General features: G+C 46.9%; 1 protein-coding gene across 3 annotated transcripts in view; it reads right to left on the reverse strand.

Annotated features, from left to right (window-relative positions):
- Positions 1-4464: 4464 nt before the first annotated feature.
- The window catches only part of GORASP2 (golgi reassembly stacking protein 2), a 33993-nt gene continuing 22086 nt past the window's right edge, over positions 4465-16371 (reverse strand). For all 3 annotated transcript variants that reach the window (XM_022570020.2, XM_089916689.1, XM_089916688.1), the window contains exons 8-10: positions 13092-13178; positions 11980-12090; positions 4465-10387 (exon numbers count right to left, since the gene is read on the reverse strand). In XM_022570020.2, coding sequence (XP_022425728.1) covers positions 10047-10387; positions 11980-12090; positions 13092-13178 — 539 coding nt within the window. In that variant the 3' untranslated portion in view covers positions 4465-10046. The remainder of the gene's footprint in view (positions 10388-11979; positions 12091-13091; positions 13179-16371) is intronic.

The following is a 16371-nucleotide window of genomic DNA, read 5'->3' on the forward strand; positions in this document are numbered from 1 at the left end:
AGCTGGCAATACTCCGGATATTTAGGGAATTCTAATCTGAAGCAGCTCATAGATATATTTTAACGCTATCCATTCCCCTTGACTCTTCAAAAGAGAAACTTTTGGACAAATGTTAGCTGTGAAAAACTGGAAATCACTTAAGCTAAAAATCTTTCCTTGGTAATTCTCCAAAAAGGTACTCTAATAATTTGAGTCATTTTTATTACATGTATGAACTTAAATCCCCCCAAGATTATGTTATTGATACTTTTGCCAATATTTTATATAATGCAGTTCTCTCCAGACACCACTCCATTCTCTTAAGATAACAAAGAGCTGCTAGTATCTCACATGTTCAGATATTTCGAGGTTTTAATTTTTTCTCAGTTAAGAAGTTTTATGGGGACTTCCCTGGTGGCGCAGGGGTTAAGAATCCGCCTGTCAATGCAGGCGACATGGGTTCGAGCCCTGGTCCGGGAAGATCCCACATGGCGCGGGCCAACTAAGCCCGTGGGCCACAACTACTGAGCCTGCGCTCTAGTGCCCGTGAGCCGCAACGACTGAGCCCGTGTGCCACAACTATTGAAGCCCGTGTGCCTAGAGCCCATGCTCTGCAACGAGAAGCCACCGCAATGAGAAGCCCGCACACTGCAACCAGGAGTAGCCCCCGCTCGCCGCAACTAGAGGAAGCCAGCGCGCAGCAACGAAGACCCAATGCAGCCATAAATAAATAAAGTTCTATGAATTCTCCCAACCTATTATAAGAATAAATCTCTGAATATCATCTTTTGAGAGCGAGAATCCCATCAGACTCTCTTTAGATTCAATTCCTTCCCACAACTTCCTGTTTCCTCTTCAGCAAAGAGCTAAGCCCCCAGTCCTAAAACAAAAACAAACCAACCCACGCCCCTCCCCCACCCCAATTAGATGGGGAATGAGAGAATACAGAGTCTGTGACCTGGGTGTTAGAGCAGTTGTGTGCAGCCCTCACCCTCTTGTCACCCTAGGTCACATGTACAGCACACCACCAGATCCCCCTCTCGTCCCCACTGACAACTGTCGCCCCTTGGCGGAAGGACGATTGTGGTCTCCCTCCCGCCGCATTCTGTACTTCCTCCAGGAAGGCATGCCTCTCCGCCCTCACATCCCTGTTGAGGGTCCCAGGCCTGGGGAAGTTCAGGTGGGGTGGGCGCCCTCTCTGCCGGTCCTACTCTAACCTTCACCGCACGGACTCACCCTCATCTGGGTCCCATGGCTAGACTCCAAGTTAGATGAGGACACATCCTGATGGCCGCTCATTCAGCAGAAGTCAGGTGCCTGCTGTGAGCCAGCGAGGTGCTAGGTGTTGCAGAGACGGTTAAACTGGACACTGTCCCTGCCACCAACGCACGACAACAGAAGGTGCAACCCTAGGGGCGGCCTCCCCTCCTCAAATGTCACATTGCAGCACTTTCCAACCTGAGTCATCCCCTCCGCATGCACTTGTCCACCAGTCTGCAGGGGCAGAAAGACGCCAGTGCCCAGAGAGAGCTGCAGCCCAGACGCGTGGCTCCCCTCCAGCTGCTGAAGCTCCTCCAGGAGCCCGCGGTTAAATGGCCACCGACTGACTAGGCTGCTTCAAATGGGGTTCTTATCTCAGCTAAGAATCCTGATGACTGCACTGTCTCACTGTTGACAAAATCACTGGCATTTTAAATTCTGATAAAAATGAGGGTACTGTTAGCTCTGGCGTGCGCTAAGACCATCCCCTAGGCGCCGGCACAGGACCTCGAGCTTACCTCTACCCTAGCTCTCCAGCTGCCTCCGTATCTGTGTGTTTCCCACGAGGCTGGGAGCTACCCACCCATCCCATCCCCCCAACCGCACAGGTTGCAGTCAGGCTGAAAGAACAAATGAATGGTTCCTATTTCCACCTGGGTACCAGCCCCAGCTCGACCAGCCCTATAGTTGTGAGCCCAAAGGAGAGTCATTTTACCTCTCTGGATTTCACTCTCTTCATCTGTAACATGAGAAATTGAGGGAGAAGATCTCCAAGGCCTCCCAAGCTCTCTCCCTGAGCCATGTACATCGGTAATGTTTTTAATCCCGCAGGGCTGAGAAAGCACGGGTTCGTCGGTTTCTTTTCTGCACCCAGGTGTAAAGGGTTGCCTTGCCTGGAGAGGGGCTGCAGAAGAGCAAGAGGCCTCACCCCACTGGGTTTCTGGCTCTTCCCAGACCTCTACAGACCAGGAGAAAGTGAAGGGGCTCCCCAGCCACACCGAGAGCAGGGCGCTGGGGATGGGAATGAGTTCTTCCCCCCGCAGGGCAGCTCTGGTCTGACTGAGGCCAGTTCCTCAGGGATGCCTCCCACGCTTTCCCCTCCTGCTTAGAGGGAAGCTGCCAGCAGTTCCACCTTAATTTTTGGTTTTTAAGTCTATGTTCCACCTACTTCATTTAAAAAAAGCTTGTTAAGGGCTTCCCTGGTGGCGCAGTGGTTGAGAGTCCGCCTGCCAATGCAGGGGATACGGGTTCGTGTCCCAGTCTGGAAAGATCCCACATGCTGCGGAGCGGCTAGGCCCGTGAGCCATGGCTGCTAAGCCTGCGCATCCGGAGCCTGTGCTCCGCAACGGGAGAGGCCACAACGGTGAGAGGCCCGGGTACCGAAAAAAAAAAAGGCTTGCTAAAAGGGAAGATTTTCAAACCTCTGATCTTTGTAAAGGGCAAACTCTTTACTCCCTTGCAAAAACAAAACAAAAAAGCTTCTATCAACTCCCCATTAAGGTACAGTCTGAGCTCCCTGGCACCCAAGGCTCCCCTCCAACCCCCAGCTGCAACTGCTGCTACTCCAGAGGTCGCCCTTCGCTTTCCAGCCCCCCAGAGCAATGTGCGGTTCCAGAACACACTGTGTGCCACGTACCTTCGTGTCACTGCGGACGCTGTTGCCTCCGCAGACCATGCGGTTCTACTTTGCCTGAAAGCCTCTCTCCGTCCTGCAAAGCCCTGACGTCTCCTCCCCCGGAAGCGTCCTCAGACCTCCTCCCGTGGAAATCATCCCGCTCCCGGGCTCCTCGTGCCTTACACTTATCACAGTGGATACTAAATTGCTCATTAACAGCAGCGTGGGGGGGGGGGGGGGGGAAGCCTGTGGATTCAGATCACCTGGGCCCAAATCCAGCTGCCCCAGTAGGTGCGCCCGGGCCTGTGAGTCGGGAGTGTGTGCCCCGCGGAGACGCGCGGAGGATGAGCGGGGCCTCGAGCCCTTCTGCCTTCGGAGGGTTGGTGGGCTGTGAGAGGTGCACCCATCACAGACAGGCCGTAACCTCAGTGGGGAGCCTGGGGCTGGGGGCCGAGGGTGAGGGAGGTTGGGGGCTGGGAATGGTGGGGAGCAAGACCCCGCGCCTCCCCCACCGGGCCCTCAGACTTCTGACGTTTTTCTTGAAGTATCTGAGGGGTTCACAGACACCCGTAGGGCTTTTCATTTTTATCTTAACTTTCCTCAGGTTGATCTATTTACTCTAAAATTATGTTGAAAGAGGACTCCTTTTGGTGAGTGCACCCGTGCTTTTCTGCAACGCCACGCAGCTGAACTCGTCTGCGGTGGAAGGGAAGTACGGGACTAAGTCCCCGAGCCCTTTTCCAAAGAACAAAAAAGTGCCTACACCCTTGGGGCCGCTCCCGCGACGCCCCAGCCCCGCCCAGGGGCCCTGCGAGGCCGGCCCGGAGACCCCGCGGCCTCGGACGGGGCGCGGCTTTTCCGGGCTTGCGGCGCCACCTGGTGGCCGAGGCGCACACTGCGGGCCGGGCTCCCGTTCCACGTGGCCTTGGAGACAACAGAAGTCCCTGGGCAGAAGTCAGTGTTGGGCTCTGCGACCAACCCGGCGTGTGGGGACAGAACTGAGGCTTGGGAGCAGACAGACCTACCAGGAGTCAGCTCCTACCCCAAAGTTTCCCGCTGTGTGAACTGGAGGTTTCTTCTCTGGTAAATGGAGAGAGCAGTACCACCTGCTGGGATGCCGGGGAGAATTAGTAGAAAAACGTGCCCAACTCGCCGCTTGGAACCTGTTGTCAACTCAGTGCTTCTCTTTAAATTGATTCCTTTTTCACTAAAGTTTATTTATAAAGGAGGCTACTTTTAGCCTCATCTTATGAAGCAGATCTATTTTTCCAATATATGTTAAAATAAATATATAGGTAATAAAATTAGAAAACAAAAATTTCCTCCATGGACAACGGGCAACACCAGTCCATGGGATCAAGTCTAGAACCTGTGCCTGCCCAGGGGCCCCTCTTCTTTCTCTCTCTCTCCTGCCTCCTTCCATGGCCATAGTCACCCCTCACCTGTCCCCTCCTGCAAGTCCCCAGTGGGTGGGGTTCTCATCTCACGTGATAGCATTTGCCTAGTAGAGATCTGAATTTGGAAAAATAGATTTCACTGTCTCTGACGTTTCATACCCTTTTTATTTCTGGTCATACCAGAAAAAGAAAAACAAAAACTTGGGAGAGACGAAGGAGGGTAAATGCTTTATTAAAATCACAATGAGCTCTGAGCCCCCCGACTCAGGCAATAGGAGCCTGCTTCTTCTTGCTTTTATTCAGCTCCCTAACAAGACAGATGGCGTTTGCTCTCACATTTATGTTCCCCATCGCCCCAAAGCACACAGGTTTTTCAGCTGCTGCTCTCAAATGAAACAGTGTTAGAACTGCGAATACTTCATATACCTGACAGCTGGCATCATTTCCGGAGATCTAAACGCCAGAACAATTCCTAGAAACAATGTGAACTCTTGCCATCATGTCTCTGTGCTCAGCAGAGCTATCTGAACCACACAGGGACATTTCTGGCCAAACTGATTTACAAACACAATGTCACAGATCATTACAGTGCAGGTCTATTAAGGCAGATGTCTGATAATTCTAATCTAGGGCCAGTGCTAGGGATTTCTTAGTGGCGAGCTTTTAAATGCTGCTGCCGAAGGCCAGCACCTCCCCTCCAGGCTAGGCAGTCCTGGCTCTGTAAGTCTCCCATTTCTCTCCTACGTGAAAATAACCCTATTGTTTTTGTTGACTGAAGAGTAATTCAAATATGTCTTTAAAAATTATGTTCATGTACAAGTGTATGAGAAGTTCCCATAACCCCACCCCAGGCACCCTAATGAGAGTGTTCCTCGGCGATGTTTTCCTCACCGCCCCCCCTCCCAACCTCAGGCCGACTTACTAGTTCCAGTCTCAAACTGGGCCAGCCTGGCCAGAGCTGGGCAATTGTAAGCGGCTTGCCTCTCACCAGGATTCGAGGCCATAGAGCACAGGGCAAGGAAGCCACTCGGGAATTCAGGCAGGACCTCTCATTACCTACTCCTTGATCCCTAAAAAAGAGAACTGATGGGGCTTCCCTGGTGGCGCAGTGGTTGAGAGTCCGCCTGCCGATGCCGGGGACACGGGTTCGTGCCCCGGTCCGGGAAGATCCCACATGCCGCGGAGCGGCTGTGCCCGTGAGCCATGGCCGCTGAGCCTGCGCGTCCGGAGCCTGTGCTCCGCAACGGGAGGGGCCACAGCAGTGAGAGGCCCGCGTACCGCAAAAAAAAAAAAAAAAAAAAAAGAGAACTGATGATATATTTCAAGAGATTTGGTTGTTAAGGTAAATAACTAATGGGTTTTTGGTCCCAGACTTGGCTTCCAGAAGAGGCTGGGGAGACCCAAATTCCTGTCACTGTCCCTGTCATTGTCCAGACACCCATTTCTCCCCCAGGTTTATAGTTTGACTGCTTCCAATTTTGTCAACCTTAGCACCCATTTCACCATGATTCATGGATCCAAAATAATGTCCATGAAAGATCTTGTTTTCTGATCCTGGATCCCCTAGGCTCTGGACTCTCCAACTTTTTGAAGCCCAGGCTTCCCACTCATCCCTACCAGGATAAAACTTCAGACGCCTGTGGACCGGGCAGGTGGAAGAAACCAGTGGGCCAGGTGGCAAACTGGCGGGTGTAGGCTCAAGGGGGCGTTTATTTCCTTGTGGGGCTGAGGAACTAGTGTTGCCAGATGTGGGGTAAGAGAAACCAGAAATCTGGATTTATGTGAAATTTTCTGATTTTAAAATGTTGGCAATTAATTCACATTTAAAAATATACAGCGTGGCTCAAAGGAACCAGTCTGGAGGAAGCTACCTCTTGTTCACTGGGTAGACTGTCCTACAAAGGGCTTTGCACAGGGCTGGCTCAGCTCCTCCCTTCAGTATCTACCCCACGAGTCGAGGCCTGTTTCTATCTAGTGCCAGGAAATATGGTGCAACCTTAACTCTAATAACACAAAGTCCCTGAGCCCACGTCTACCAGCAGATGGAGTGTGTTTCCCCATTTTGTTTGAACTGGCGAAGAGTGACCAGAGGGCACGGTGCTCGTGTAACCCCCTGGAGAGGCTGCTTTCCCTGCACTGGTCAGTCCTCAGCTGCTCTTTAACAGACAGTGAACTCTGTCCCCAGCCCTGGAGCTTGTGGGTGCCTCTGCCACTGGCCGCATCCCTGTGAACAGTGCATTCTCTCTGTCTCTGTCCCTCTCCAGCTCCCAAAGTGATGCCAGCCTGGGAGTGGTTTCACCTGCCCTTCCGCTGGCCTGTGGTTCTGGTGTTATTTCCCCATTCTTGTAGTTAATCAAATTGGCTCACATGTAAGAAGCTGACAAAGGAACGTGTTGGTTAGCAAGACCGGAAACTGTTCTTCCTAGATCTACTACAAACAGTATCACTGATAAAAGGATCCCTTCTCTAACGTGTGCACTTTGCTAAGTGGTGAAAGTGTCCACAGACAATGGACTTTCTGTTGCCTTATTACTTCAAGTTATAGACCAGCCTGTCTCAATTATCACCCAGGAGGCGGTGCAGGGCCTCTACTAACTGGACCTGGGGAGGGGCAGGTATAATGAAGGAGACAAATGTGTTTAGTGTCTCTCATTCTCTGAAAAGCTTTCCAGAACTCAGGAACCCAGGAATCCATATTCTCATAGAAGTGGTTCTAATTTGACCCCCCTTGCTGGGTGGTCAGATAATTAAAGGGGAGGCCGTCACCCACAGGCCCCGGCCGAGCCATTCCTGAACATTAGTTGCTGCCTCACAAACGGGGAAGGTCTTTTTCAATTCACTTTCTTTTTCAATTTTCAGGAATTGAGCTAAAGCCAGCTGTTCTAAGGTAAGCGCGTTTAGTATGGGACTAAGCATAAAACAGGAACACAAAGTGTAAAGACAAAATCATCCTCACAGACTATCAGCTAGCAAAGTGGCCTTCAGGTGACAGCTGCCTCCCGAGTCTCCTCCGTCTGCTCTGAAGCTCCTCCCTCCTTTCCGCTCTTTTCAGGGCTGACTGCCCCTCCAGCTTCCACTGCTAGACAGACTTCCTCAAATGCAGATGAGCTTGTCCGCACGGATATCCTCCAGTGGCTCCTGTTTTTAAGACAAAGTCCCAACTCCCCAGCCCGGCACTCAAGATCTGGCCCTGTGCGCTCTACTCCTCACCATTCCTCTACCCTCGAATGGTCTCTGCCCCTCCTTTGCCTAAATAATTCTTCATGTCAAATGTCATCTCTCAGAAATCTCCCTGCTCCCACCCCAGCACCCTGGCCAAGCTGCCTCCTCTGGCTCCATCGAATCTTGGGCAAACGGAGGTGCTGTGCGGGGGCCACGTGAGGGCTCGGTGGGGGCTGCTCACGGTGCCTCACTAGTCACTCTTCTTCCTCCTCAGTACATGACAGCGTAGGCTTCATTCCTCAGCCTCCCGTTCAGCTAGAAGTGGCCATATAACTTCACACTGGCCAGAAGAATGTAAGCCAAGGTGCTGCGTGAAACTTCCCTGAAATGTCCCCCAAAGAGGGGGGCTGGCCCTTCTCTTCTGGCTGGAACGAGGAGGGCATGGCAGGGCCTCTGGCTGCCATCTGGGCCCATGTGACGGCCTTGGCAATGGAAACCACACCAGGCAGAACTACAAGGCAGGAGCTGTGGTCTCTGACATTGCCAAGGGCTGGTCCTGCCTCAGCCAGACCACCTCCAACTCTGAACACGGGAGAGAAAATAAACTTGCTTGTTTAAACCACTGTTATTTTGAGAATTGTTCTGATAACTGGGCCTATTCAGACCAGCGCCCTCCCTGTCACTGCCTCATGCCTCTCACATGAACGTAGGCACACTGAGTGACCCAGGGGTTCGAAGCTAATTCTGACTGCCATCCTCACTGCGGGGCACATCTCCATGGTTAGAGCGCTATCCTCGAGTGCCCTGAGCACTGACCACCCGAGCTGTCCCTCTACAAGGCCACAGTGAGTGGTCCACTGGTAGGGACACTATCTTTTACATCCGTGTTTCTGGCCCCTGGTACAGGATATGCTACTCTCTATAAACACCGAAACTGGTTTTTCTGAAGGAAGCAGAGAATATCTAAAGTGTTTTCCACCTCAGCAAGATCCAATGAGCCAGTCTAGGCCAAGTCTGTGCCCATCTTCCAAGTGAGTACTAAGAATCCCTCTCTCTCCCCAGAGCTTAGTATTTTTTATATGCTTATAGACATTTTACTGGGAAGATATCAGGGCTGCTGTCATCCTCAGATGCGAACTGTGACCTCACAAGAGTTAAGAATCACTGCGCTGGAAAAACTACTGTTAAAGAAACTGTCTTTAAAGCTTAAAAATTACTTACTTGCTTTCCATGAAGTACCTCCTTAACACTTTAAAAAAATACGAACATCTTTTAGAAAGTAATAACAACTTGCTCAACTTTTCCTATCCTGGAAAGTAAAAAGTTGTAACATTTAAGTATGCTTGTGAATATTTTCCTTACCTGTTATAAGCTCCATTTCAAAAAACAGGATTGTTAACTGCGAGAAATATTCTAGAAATATTTATAATGCAAACAGAAGGAGCTATGATTAGAGGTGGAGCCTTCTTTTATCATTTAGCTTTAAGTATGAACCTGGCTCCAGAAATGGACTTATCCTGAAAACTGGCTGGCACTGGGTGGGCGCTGATAACTCTAGTTCCCAGCTAGTGATCACAGACCAGTTCCACACGCTGCTCCCCTGGCAACATTCACGCTAGTGCCAAGTCAATAACCGATCAATCTTTCATCTTATTTAAAAAAGAGATATAATATGCATTTAATTTCATTCAATAAATCAATTCCACATAACTTACCATCTCTTAGAAAATTCAGGAGACAGCAAACATCAGACATGAAAAATTACATGAACGCAGTGTGATGCACTGGAGAGGAACGAATGCACCATGGCAATCAGGAGTTGTAATTTAAATGTACCACAAGAAGAAAAGCAAAACTACCGTAATTTATTGCTGTATCTATGCTTCCCAGTATAGCTATAATATTATAAGTAGCTACAAAGTGCCACCTTCTGGTTTAAAACTGTGGAACATCATCTTTATTTCTTTTTAAATGCCATTTTTTGGTGGACGTATAACAACGGCAGCAGTTACAAAATGTTGTCTGAGTACTTTTGAGAGCTCAAAACAAAGACCTGTGTATAGGCTGAATAAAAAGATGTTCAATTAATAGTGCACATAGTGTAACTTTAACAACATCTTTCATTGGAATTTTCATGTAAACCTTAATAGAGATGTGACTCACAGAGACCAAAAAGTAAAATATCCTTTCCTTTCACGGTTTACTGAGGTGCTCTGCATTCTCGCAAATGATTTACAAAATACAAGAAATGCCGCATGTGGGTATTAGGCGTGAAGTATTTCATTTTCTTACAGAAGGGGCAGCAGGAGGACCACCCTGTCGCCACCTTTCCCAAGGACGCACGCCCTCAAGAATGGCAGTGGAAACCTGGCAGCAAGCCACCCTTACAATTCTTTTTGGTTGTTTTAAAATACAAGCACTTCCTGACATTTCCCTCCCCGGCCCATGAGCCCCACCCCCACTTGGCAGGATACAAACCCACGTCCTCTTGCTTAGTTTTCCCCTCAGAATTATTTACAAGATGCTTACAGATACGGTACAAACTAGTATGAAATTAACGATAGTTTGCATTTCCAGACACACTCCTGTGGTGAAATAAGCACACCACGCCAATTCCGAAGGCCGGTCCAAAGCTAAGGTGACTCAGAGGCATTTGCATCCGTAACCGCAGAGACAGGCTTCTTGCTGGCTGGGATGGATTCGCCGACTCTGTCCTCAACAGTGGCCGGGGCCTTGGGAGTGGGGGGCGTCACACCCACGGTGAGTGTGGACGCAGCATCTGCCCTTGCAGTGGTCGGGACAGGGTCGGAGGGTGGGCTGCCGGTGGGTGGGAGAGAGGACAGCAGCTCTGTGGAGCCTGCCGTGGAAGAGACCTCTGGAACCAAAGGAAATGACGGGAGGAACTCGGATGGCATGGGGAGAGGTGCAATGCCAGGTAAGTTTTGGGGAGGCAGGGAAGGAAGAGGTGGCAAACCTAGGACAAAAATGGCATAGATCACACATCCTCCCAGCACTAGAAGAGCAGCAGTCAGCATCACACGGCTATTAATTTGCATTCGTTAAGGAAACAGAAGCTGAGGAGAGACAATACAAATCACAACTTCTGATTATCCTCAGTTGGAGGCCAGGACAGAGTTAAATATTCACTGCAGGACCAGCTGGCCAGGAGGAAAGGTTCCCTCACGTGACTCAGCCCAGCGCTCAAGGAGGAAATGATTCTCCCAGCCAGGATGGACAGGAGCCCACCCAGCCTGCGATGCAGCTACACCGAGTGCCCAGCAGGAGGACTCCACTCTCGGGGGCAAGCTGCAGGTGGCTTTAAGCTGCCCTCTGGACAGACAGGAGGAAGAGGAGACACAGGGGCCAGGCCTCCTGTGAAGGTTTCGCAAGGGAAGGGCCTGCTGTGTAGTCCCTGGCATTAGCCTCACCAGAAGTACTCAGCCTTTATAACTATATTTATAGTATAACTATTTATAGTACACTTGGCGGGTTTACTGTAATGATTTTAAAATGCAGATGAAGGGAAAGAGTATTAATTCTTTAAGAAACAAAGGAAAAGCAGGTTGTAAAACAGGTTTGGGGAAACCTGGGGACTGGTGAAACCCTTAATACTCTTAGAGTCTGTCAATCTGGGGAAAGGGCAGAGCCAGAAGCCAAGAATACAGGGCACAAAAGAAAAGACAAAGGGAGCACTGAGACAGTAAACATTAGTTTGAACTTACTGACTTCATTTGTTTCTAACCCATTGCACCACAAAGCAAATGGGTTAACGAGGACGGGTAACGAATACATGTAGATGATGAGCGTGACCACAGGGGCCGTCAGAAATGTGACAATGCCACGGTGTAATAAGATCACTCGTTGACATCACTGATGGGCCCAATTCCCGAGATTAGCAATTAAAAGTCAGACCTGACTTGTGGCCATCTCAAAGCTAAAGATAATCCGGGCAATCATTAACCAGAGGAGCAGACCTGTGGGGACATTCTGCTGCTTCATTTTCATCAGTGCACAGAATATGAGTGTAAACGCTCTGAGTATCTGTGAACTTAACTATTTGTAGCTAAAATCTCTCACAGTTTTTGTTATAAAAAGTTTGTTAATAACGAAGAATATTTATCAAGTAGCAAGCCCAGCTAGCCTCAGCCACACAAAACAGGTGTCACTACTCCCCAGGTGGCAGCTGCCCAAAACATGAGGAGAATCACAGGGAGTTCATCTGCCCCCACTGAGTGAACTGCGCACACCTCCCATCCAACTCAGCCCAGCAAGGCCACGCCACTGCTCTTTATTTCTACAGCTGGCCTTTGTGGTGCTTGAGCTGTCAGGTGCAGGAGAGGAGAAAGGGGGAGGAGAGGCAGCCAGGCAGGGGAGCAGCACAAAGACATTCCTCCTCCTCTTCTTTTTCAAGCTTTTTAAATAAAAAAGATTGATTTTTATTTGAAGCAGCTGCAATTTGTTAAACTGATCTGCCCTTGCCAGGAAAAGACTGAAATAGAGGACTGCCTTTCCTGGATAAAGCTTTTTATTAGACAGAGTCCTAGGAAGGCAAGATGGGCAACATACCCGGGTTCATGAGTTCCGGTAAGCTGACACCTGGCACGACGTGCGGGGCAGGGAGGTTGAGATTGGGGAGGGCAGGGAGGTTTGGTAGTCCTGCTGGTAAAGGCATCAGACCTGAAAAGAAGGCAGAGAACAAAAGATAAACCATCCAATCCTTGCATATTGAAAAAAATACTACCCACTTCAAAGTGAGAATACCAGAAGTCCACTTACCGTGTGGCAGTTTTATATCATAACAACAGTAACAATAACAAAATCTCTCCCAAGTGAGGCATCCTTCTATACCTAAGTGATTAGAAGGCTAAGTGGGTAAGGGTTAAAACAAACACACACTTCTGAACCCAAAAGCAAGAATGATGCTGCCCTATGTCTTGGAGAAGGGGCTGATTTATCTCAGCAAATATGGAACTGATTTTCTTTGATGGTTGAGGTTTACAGTCTCTCAGGCTTTTTTTTTTCCTTTTTAATTTCAGACTTACAGTTGCTAATTTATATGAAGAATCCCCATGTATATCTTTCACTCTAACTTCTCAAATGTTAACATTTTACCAAACTTGCTGTGTGCACACATTTGGTTAATGGCTTAATATGTCTGTGTAATGACATCTTTAGCCATACAATTAAAGGCTCTCACAATGCAAGTATATTTGATCACTGAAATAATATCTGATCGTTATCTGCTGGATAAAGGGACTTGGTCTTCACTGGGAACAGTAAGTGAAATAAACAAAAATCTAACCTAACATTAGAGCTACTGAAGACTCAAGTAAGGAGTGCTCTCCTCCAGGACACAGTGTCTTATTCACTAAACAACAACCAGAAGCCCTGTGCTGAAGGACGGACAGTCTATATACTCCTTATTCCTGCCTCAGGCTGCACTGGGGGCAGGGAGGATGGTTGGCTGGGGTTAAGGAGCCCAAGGCTCAGCAGCTGACTAGCTGGTGACAGCAGTTCATTGCCACTTGGTCTCACCTAACACAAAGTTACAGCAGAGACAGAATGAGAGTAAAAGACATAAATAGTCACCGCATAGGTAGAAATTTTTTTCATTGTTTTCTAAGATGCAAAATATCAGTAAAGCTATTGTTATTACATATATGTCTCCTGCTACTTACCTGGTAATGTAGTAGCTGGGTTCATTGGCGGCACAGAAGTGAGGGACTGGTTTACTTGTGGTGGCAATAATGGTACTGTTGGTACACCTAAAATAAATGCACAACCTTTAAAAAATTTCAGTTGATAAGGAGTGAGCAGACTATCTCAGACAGTCTTCCGTCCCTTCCCTCCTGCCATGGTCAGGTCTTCACTCAGTGTGACTTTAGTCAGTTGGTCTCTAGCTGCATCACTGCCACAGCTCAGCCACCTGCTCTGCCCTCGGCCCTTCGCAATGGCTGTTAGCAGACCGTGAGCCAAGAGGGCGGGGGGCTCTGCAAGCCCTCTGCAGCTAAGTAAAACCGGGTAAGAGTTTTACTCCTGACCTAAGCGGGGCTGGATTAGAAAACTGTTTTGGAAATTTGGAAATGGGATACAAGGATCCTAATCAGTCTCTATTGGGCTCCTGACCTAAAAGGCCACGTACACCTGGGGCTGCTGGGGGGCTATATGCCCCATGAAACAGTGAATTCTGGTCTGTGAAAGAGAATGATGTAGATGGCCTGAAAGAGACAGAAGAGCATGTGGACCTCCAGAGATGGGGAGAATGACCTGGCTTCCTGAATCTTCATTTCCTTTTGACCTTAGGTTCTGTGACACTCCTTTGAAGTCTAGTACATTCCCACTTTTACTGCTGTTAGCTTGAAGTGGTCATGTTCTTTACATTCAAGTAACTCTTACGATACCACCTAATGAAGGTTACCTATTAATGTTTACCACCTACTCATGTGGGAGGTTTCGCTGATGTCCAAACAATAGTAATACTGCACATGGATTCTAGATTTTGTCTTACAGAGATCTGCTTAAATATGGTAGCAAGAATGAATTGTGCCTGAAAGTATGAAGCAACCATTTTCAGATAGCTTTTAAAATTTAGTTAGTCATGTGTTTACTTTTTTGCAGAAATTGGAGCCATGAAAAAATAGGAGAGGGTTCTTTGTTTTATCAGATTCTCAAAGGGGCTGGACGGTTGGTTGGTGTGTTCAGTCTTTAAAGTTTGGGTGGGGGGGGCACCTACTATATGTCAGACATTGTTCTAGGCACTGAGGAACTTTGCATAAAGAAAATAGAAATCACTACCTTCTGGAAATTTACATTCTGATAAGGGGCAGAAAAAGAAAGGGAGACAGGAAGTGTGAGAGGATCACATCGATTAATGTCATTTCAAAATGATATATTCATTTTCTGAAAATTTCTTAATCCAAAATTTTCAAATCCACAGAGGTGTTTTTTTAAAGCACATACTTTAATGTTTCTACAGTTACTGTTTGGGCTACTTTGCAGCAATATAATTAAAGCAAAGACAGAAAAATAAATGCCTAACAAAAAGTGGGTTCTCACATGTTATAATGCTAGAACATCTGAGTGTTTTTAAATTTATTTACTCTAAGTGAAAATACTGATTTCTTTCAGTCTCCTTTGAGCAATTTCTGCTTTATTTATGTCTCTGTCTTTTAATACTCAAGAAACCATTTCTCTACAGTGTAATAAGACCAGGGATCTCAGTGCATGTGCATATATGACAATATAAGTATAACTGTAATGTAATTAGGGAAGATTTAAAATGCCTCTCAAAAGAAACTGGAACTTGAAGAGAGATGTCAGCTATCTCCTAAAGCCAGAACACTTTGCACTGGAACACTCACTGTAAAGCCAGGTGACAGTTATCAGACACAGATTGGATTGCTGTCTTGGGAAGTCTATCCAGGAATAAACTAAAAAACCATTTCTTACATCTGATGGGATGTAAGAAAAAAATCTTAATATCATAAAAAGAACTCAAACACTGCTTGAATGAAATAAACTTTAAAATCTCTTCCAAATGTATCCATGACTTGATACTGATGACATTAATATTTAATGTCATCCAAGAAATACTCTAAAACTGGACTGTGGTGATGATTGCACAACTCCATAAATTTACTAAAAATCATGAATTCTATACTTGCAGTGAGTTAATTTTATGGTATGCAAATTATACCTCAATAAAGCTGGGAAAAAAACCCAGCAAAGAGCAGGGGGTAGGGAGCTACGTTATCATACTGATAACTGGCGATGCTGGGCGGTGGGGGCTGGTTGTTCTACTTGTTACGCAAATGAATCTTTATTAATAGTCAGCTAATTTTGAATATGTTTCAAGTTTTTAATTGTAAAAAATTTAAATTTCATACATATCTTTGGGAAATAAAACAAAGGCTCTGAAAAGATCTGAGATTTGAACCTAGGGGACAAGCTCCAGGGATCATACTGTTGACCTTAACTGCATCTTGATGGGCTGTTTTAAATCCATTCGAGAACAAAGTGGAATATGATCAAATTTGGGATATAAATATTTAAAAAAGAGCTCAAGAATAAAAGGCTATTAATGAAATAAAACTAAACCATGTCACAGTATTTCATCCACTTATTCAACATTAGTTGAGTATATAATATACTCTTGGTATAAAGAAAGAAAACCAGGAAACAGGAGATTTAAAAAAAGGAAAGGATAATTCAGAAAGAGTCATGTACCACAATGTGCATTGCAGCACTATTTACAATAGCCAGGACATGGAAGCAACCTAAGTGTCCACTGACAGATGAATGGATAAAGAAGATGTGGCACATATATACAATGGAATATTACTCAGCCATAAAAAGAAACGAAATTGAGTTATCTGTAGTGAGGTGGATGGACCTAGAATCTGTCATACAGAGTGAAATAAGTCAGAAAGAGAAAAACAAATACTGTATGCTAACACATATAGATGGAATAAAAAAAAAAATGGTTCTGAAGAACCTGGGGGCAGGACAGGAATAAAGATGCAGATGTAGAGAATGGACTTGAGGACACGGGGCAAAGTGAGAGAGTGGCATGGACATATATACACTACCAAATGTAAAACAGACAGCTAGTGGGAAGCAGCCGCATAGCACAGGGAGATCAGCTCGGTGCTTTGTGACCACCTAGAGGGGTGGGATAGGGAGGGTGGGAGGGAGACGCAAGACGGGGGAGATACGGGGATGTATGTATATGTATAGCTGATTCACTTTGTTATAAAACAGAAACTAACACACCACTTGTAAAGCAATTATACTCTAATAAAGATGTTAAAAATAAATAAATAAATAAATAAATAAAGGAAAGGAAAGGGAAAAATAAACTCTATCAACATACGAAGTTTAGAACTGTATCATGTGACCAAGCAATTCTAATTTCTGGGTATATAACCAAGAAAAATGAAAACATATGTCCATGCAAAA

Source organism: Delphinapterus leucas, chromosome 8 (assembly GCF_059928025.1).
Source record: "Delphinapterus leucas isolate spDelLeu-1000000601 "Yukka" chromosome 8, BTC_Dleu_Yukka2, whole genome shotgun sequence".
Lineage (NCBI taxonomy): Eukaryota > Metazoa > Chordata > Mammalia > Artiodactyla > Monodontidae > Delphinapterus > Delphinapterus leucas.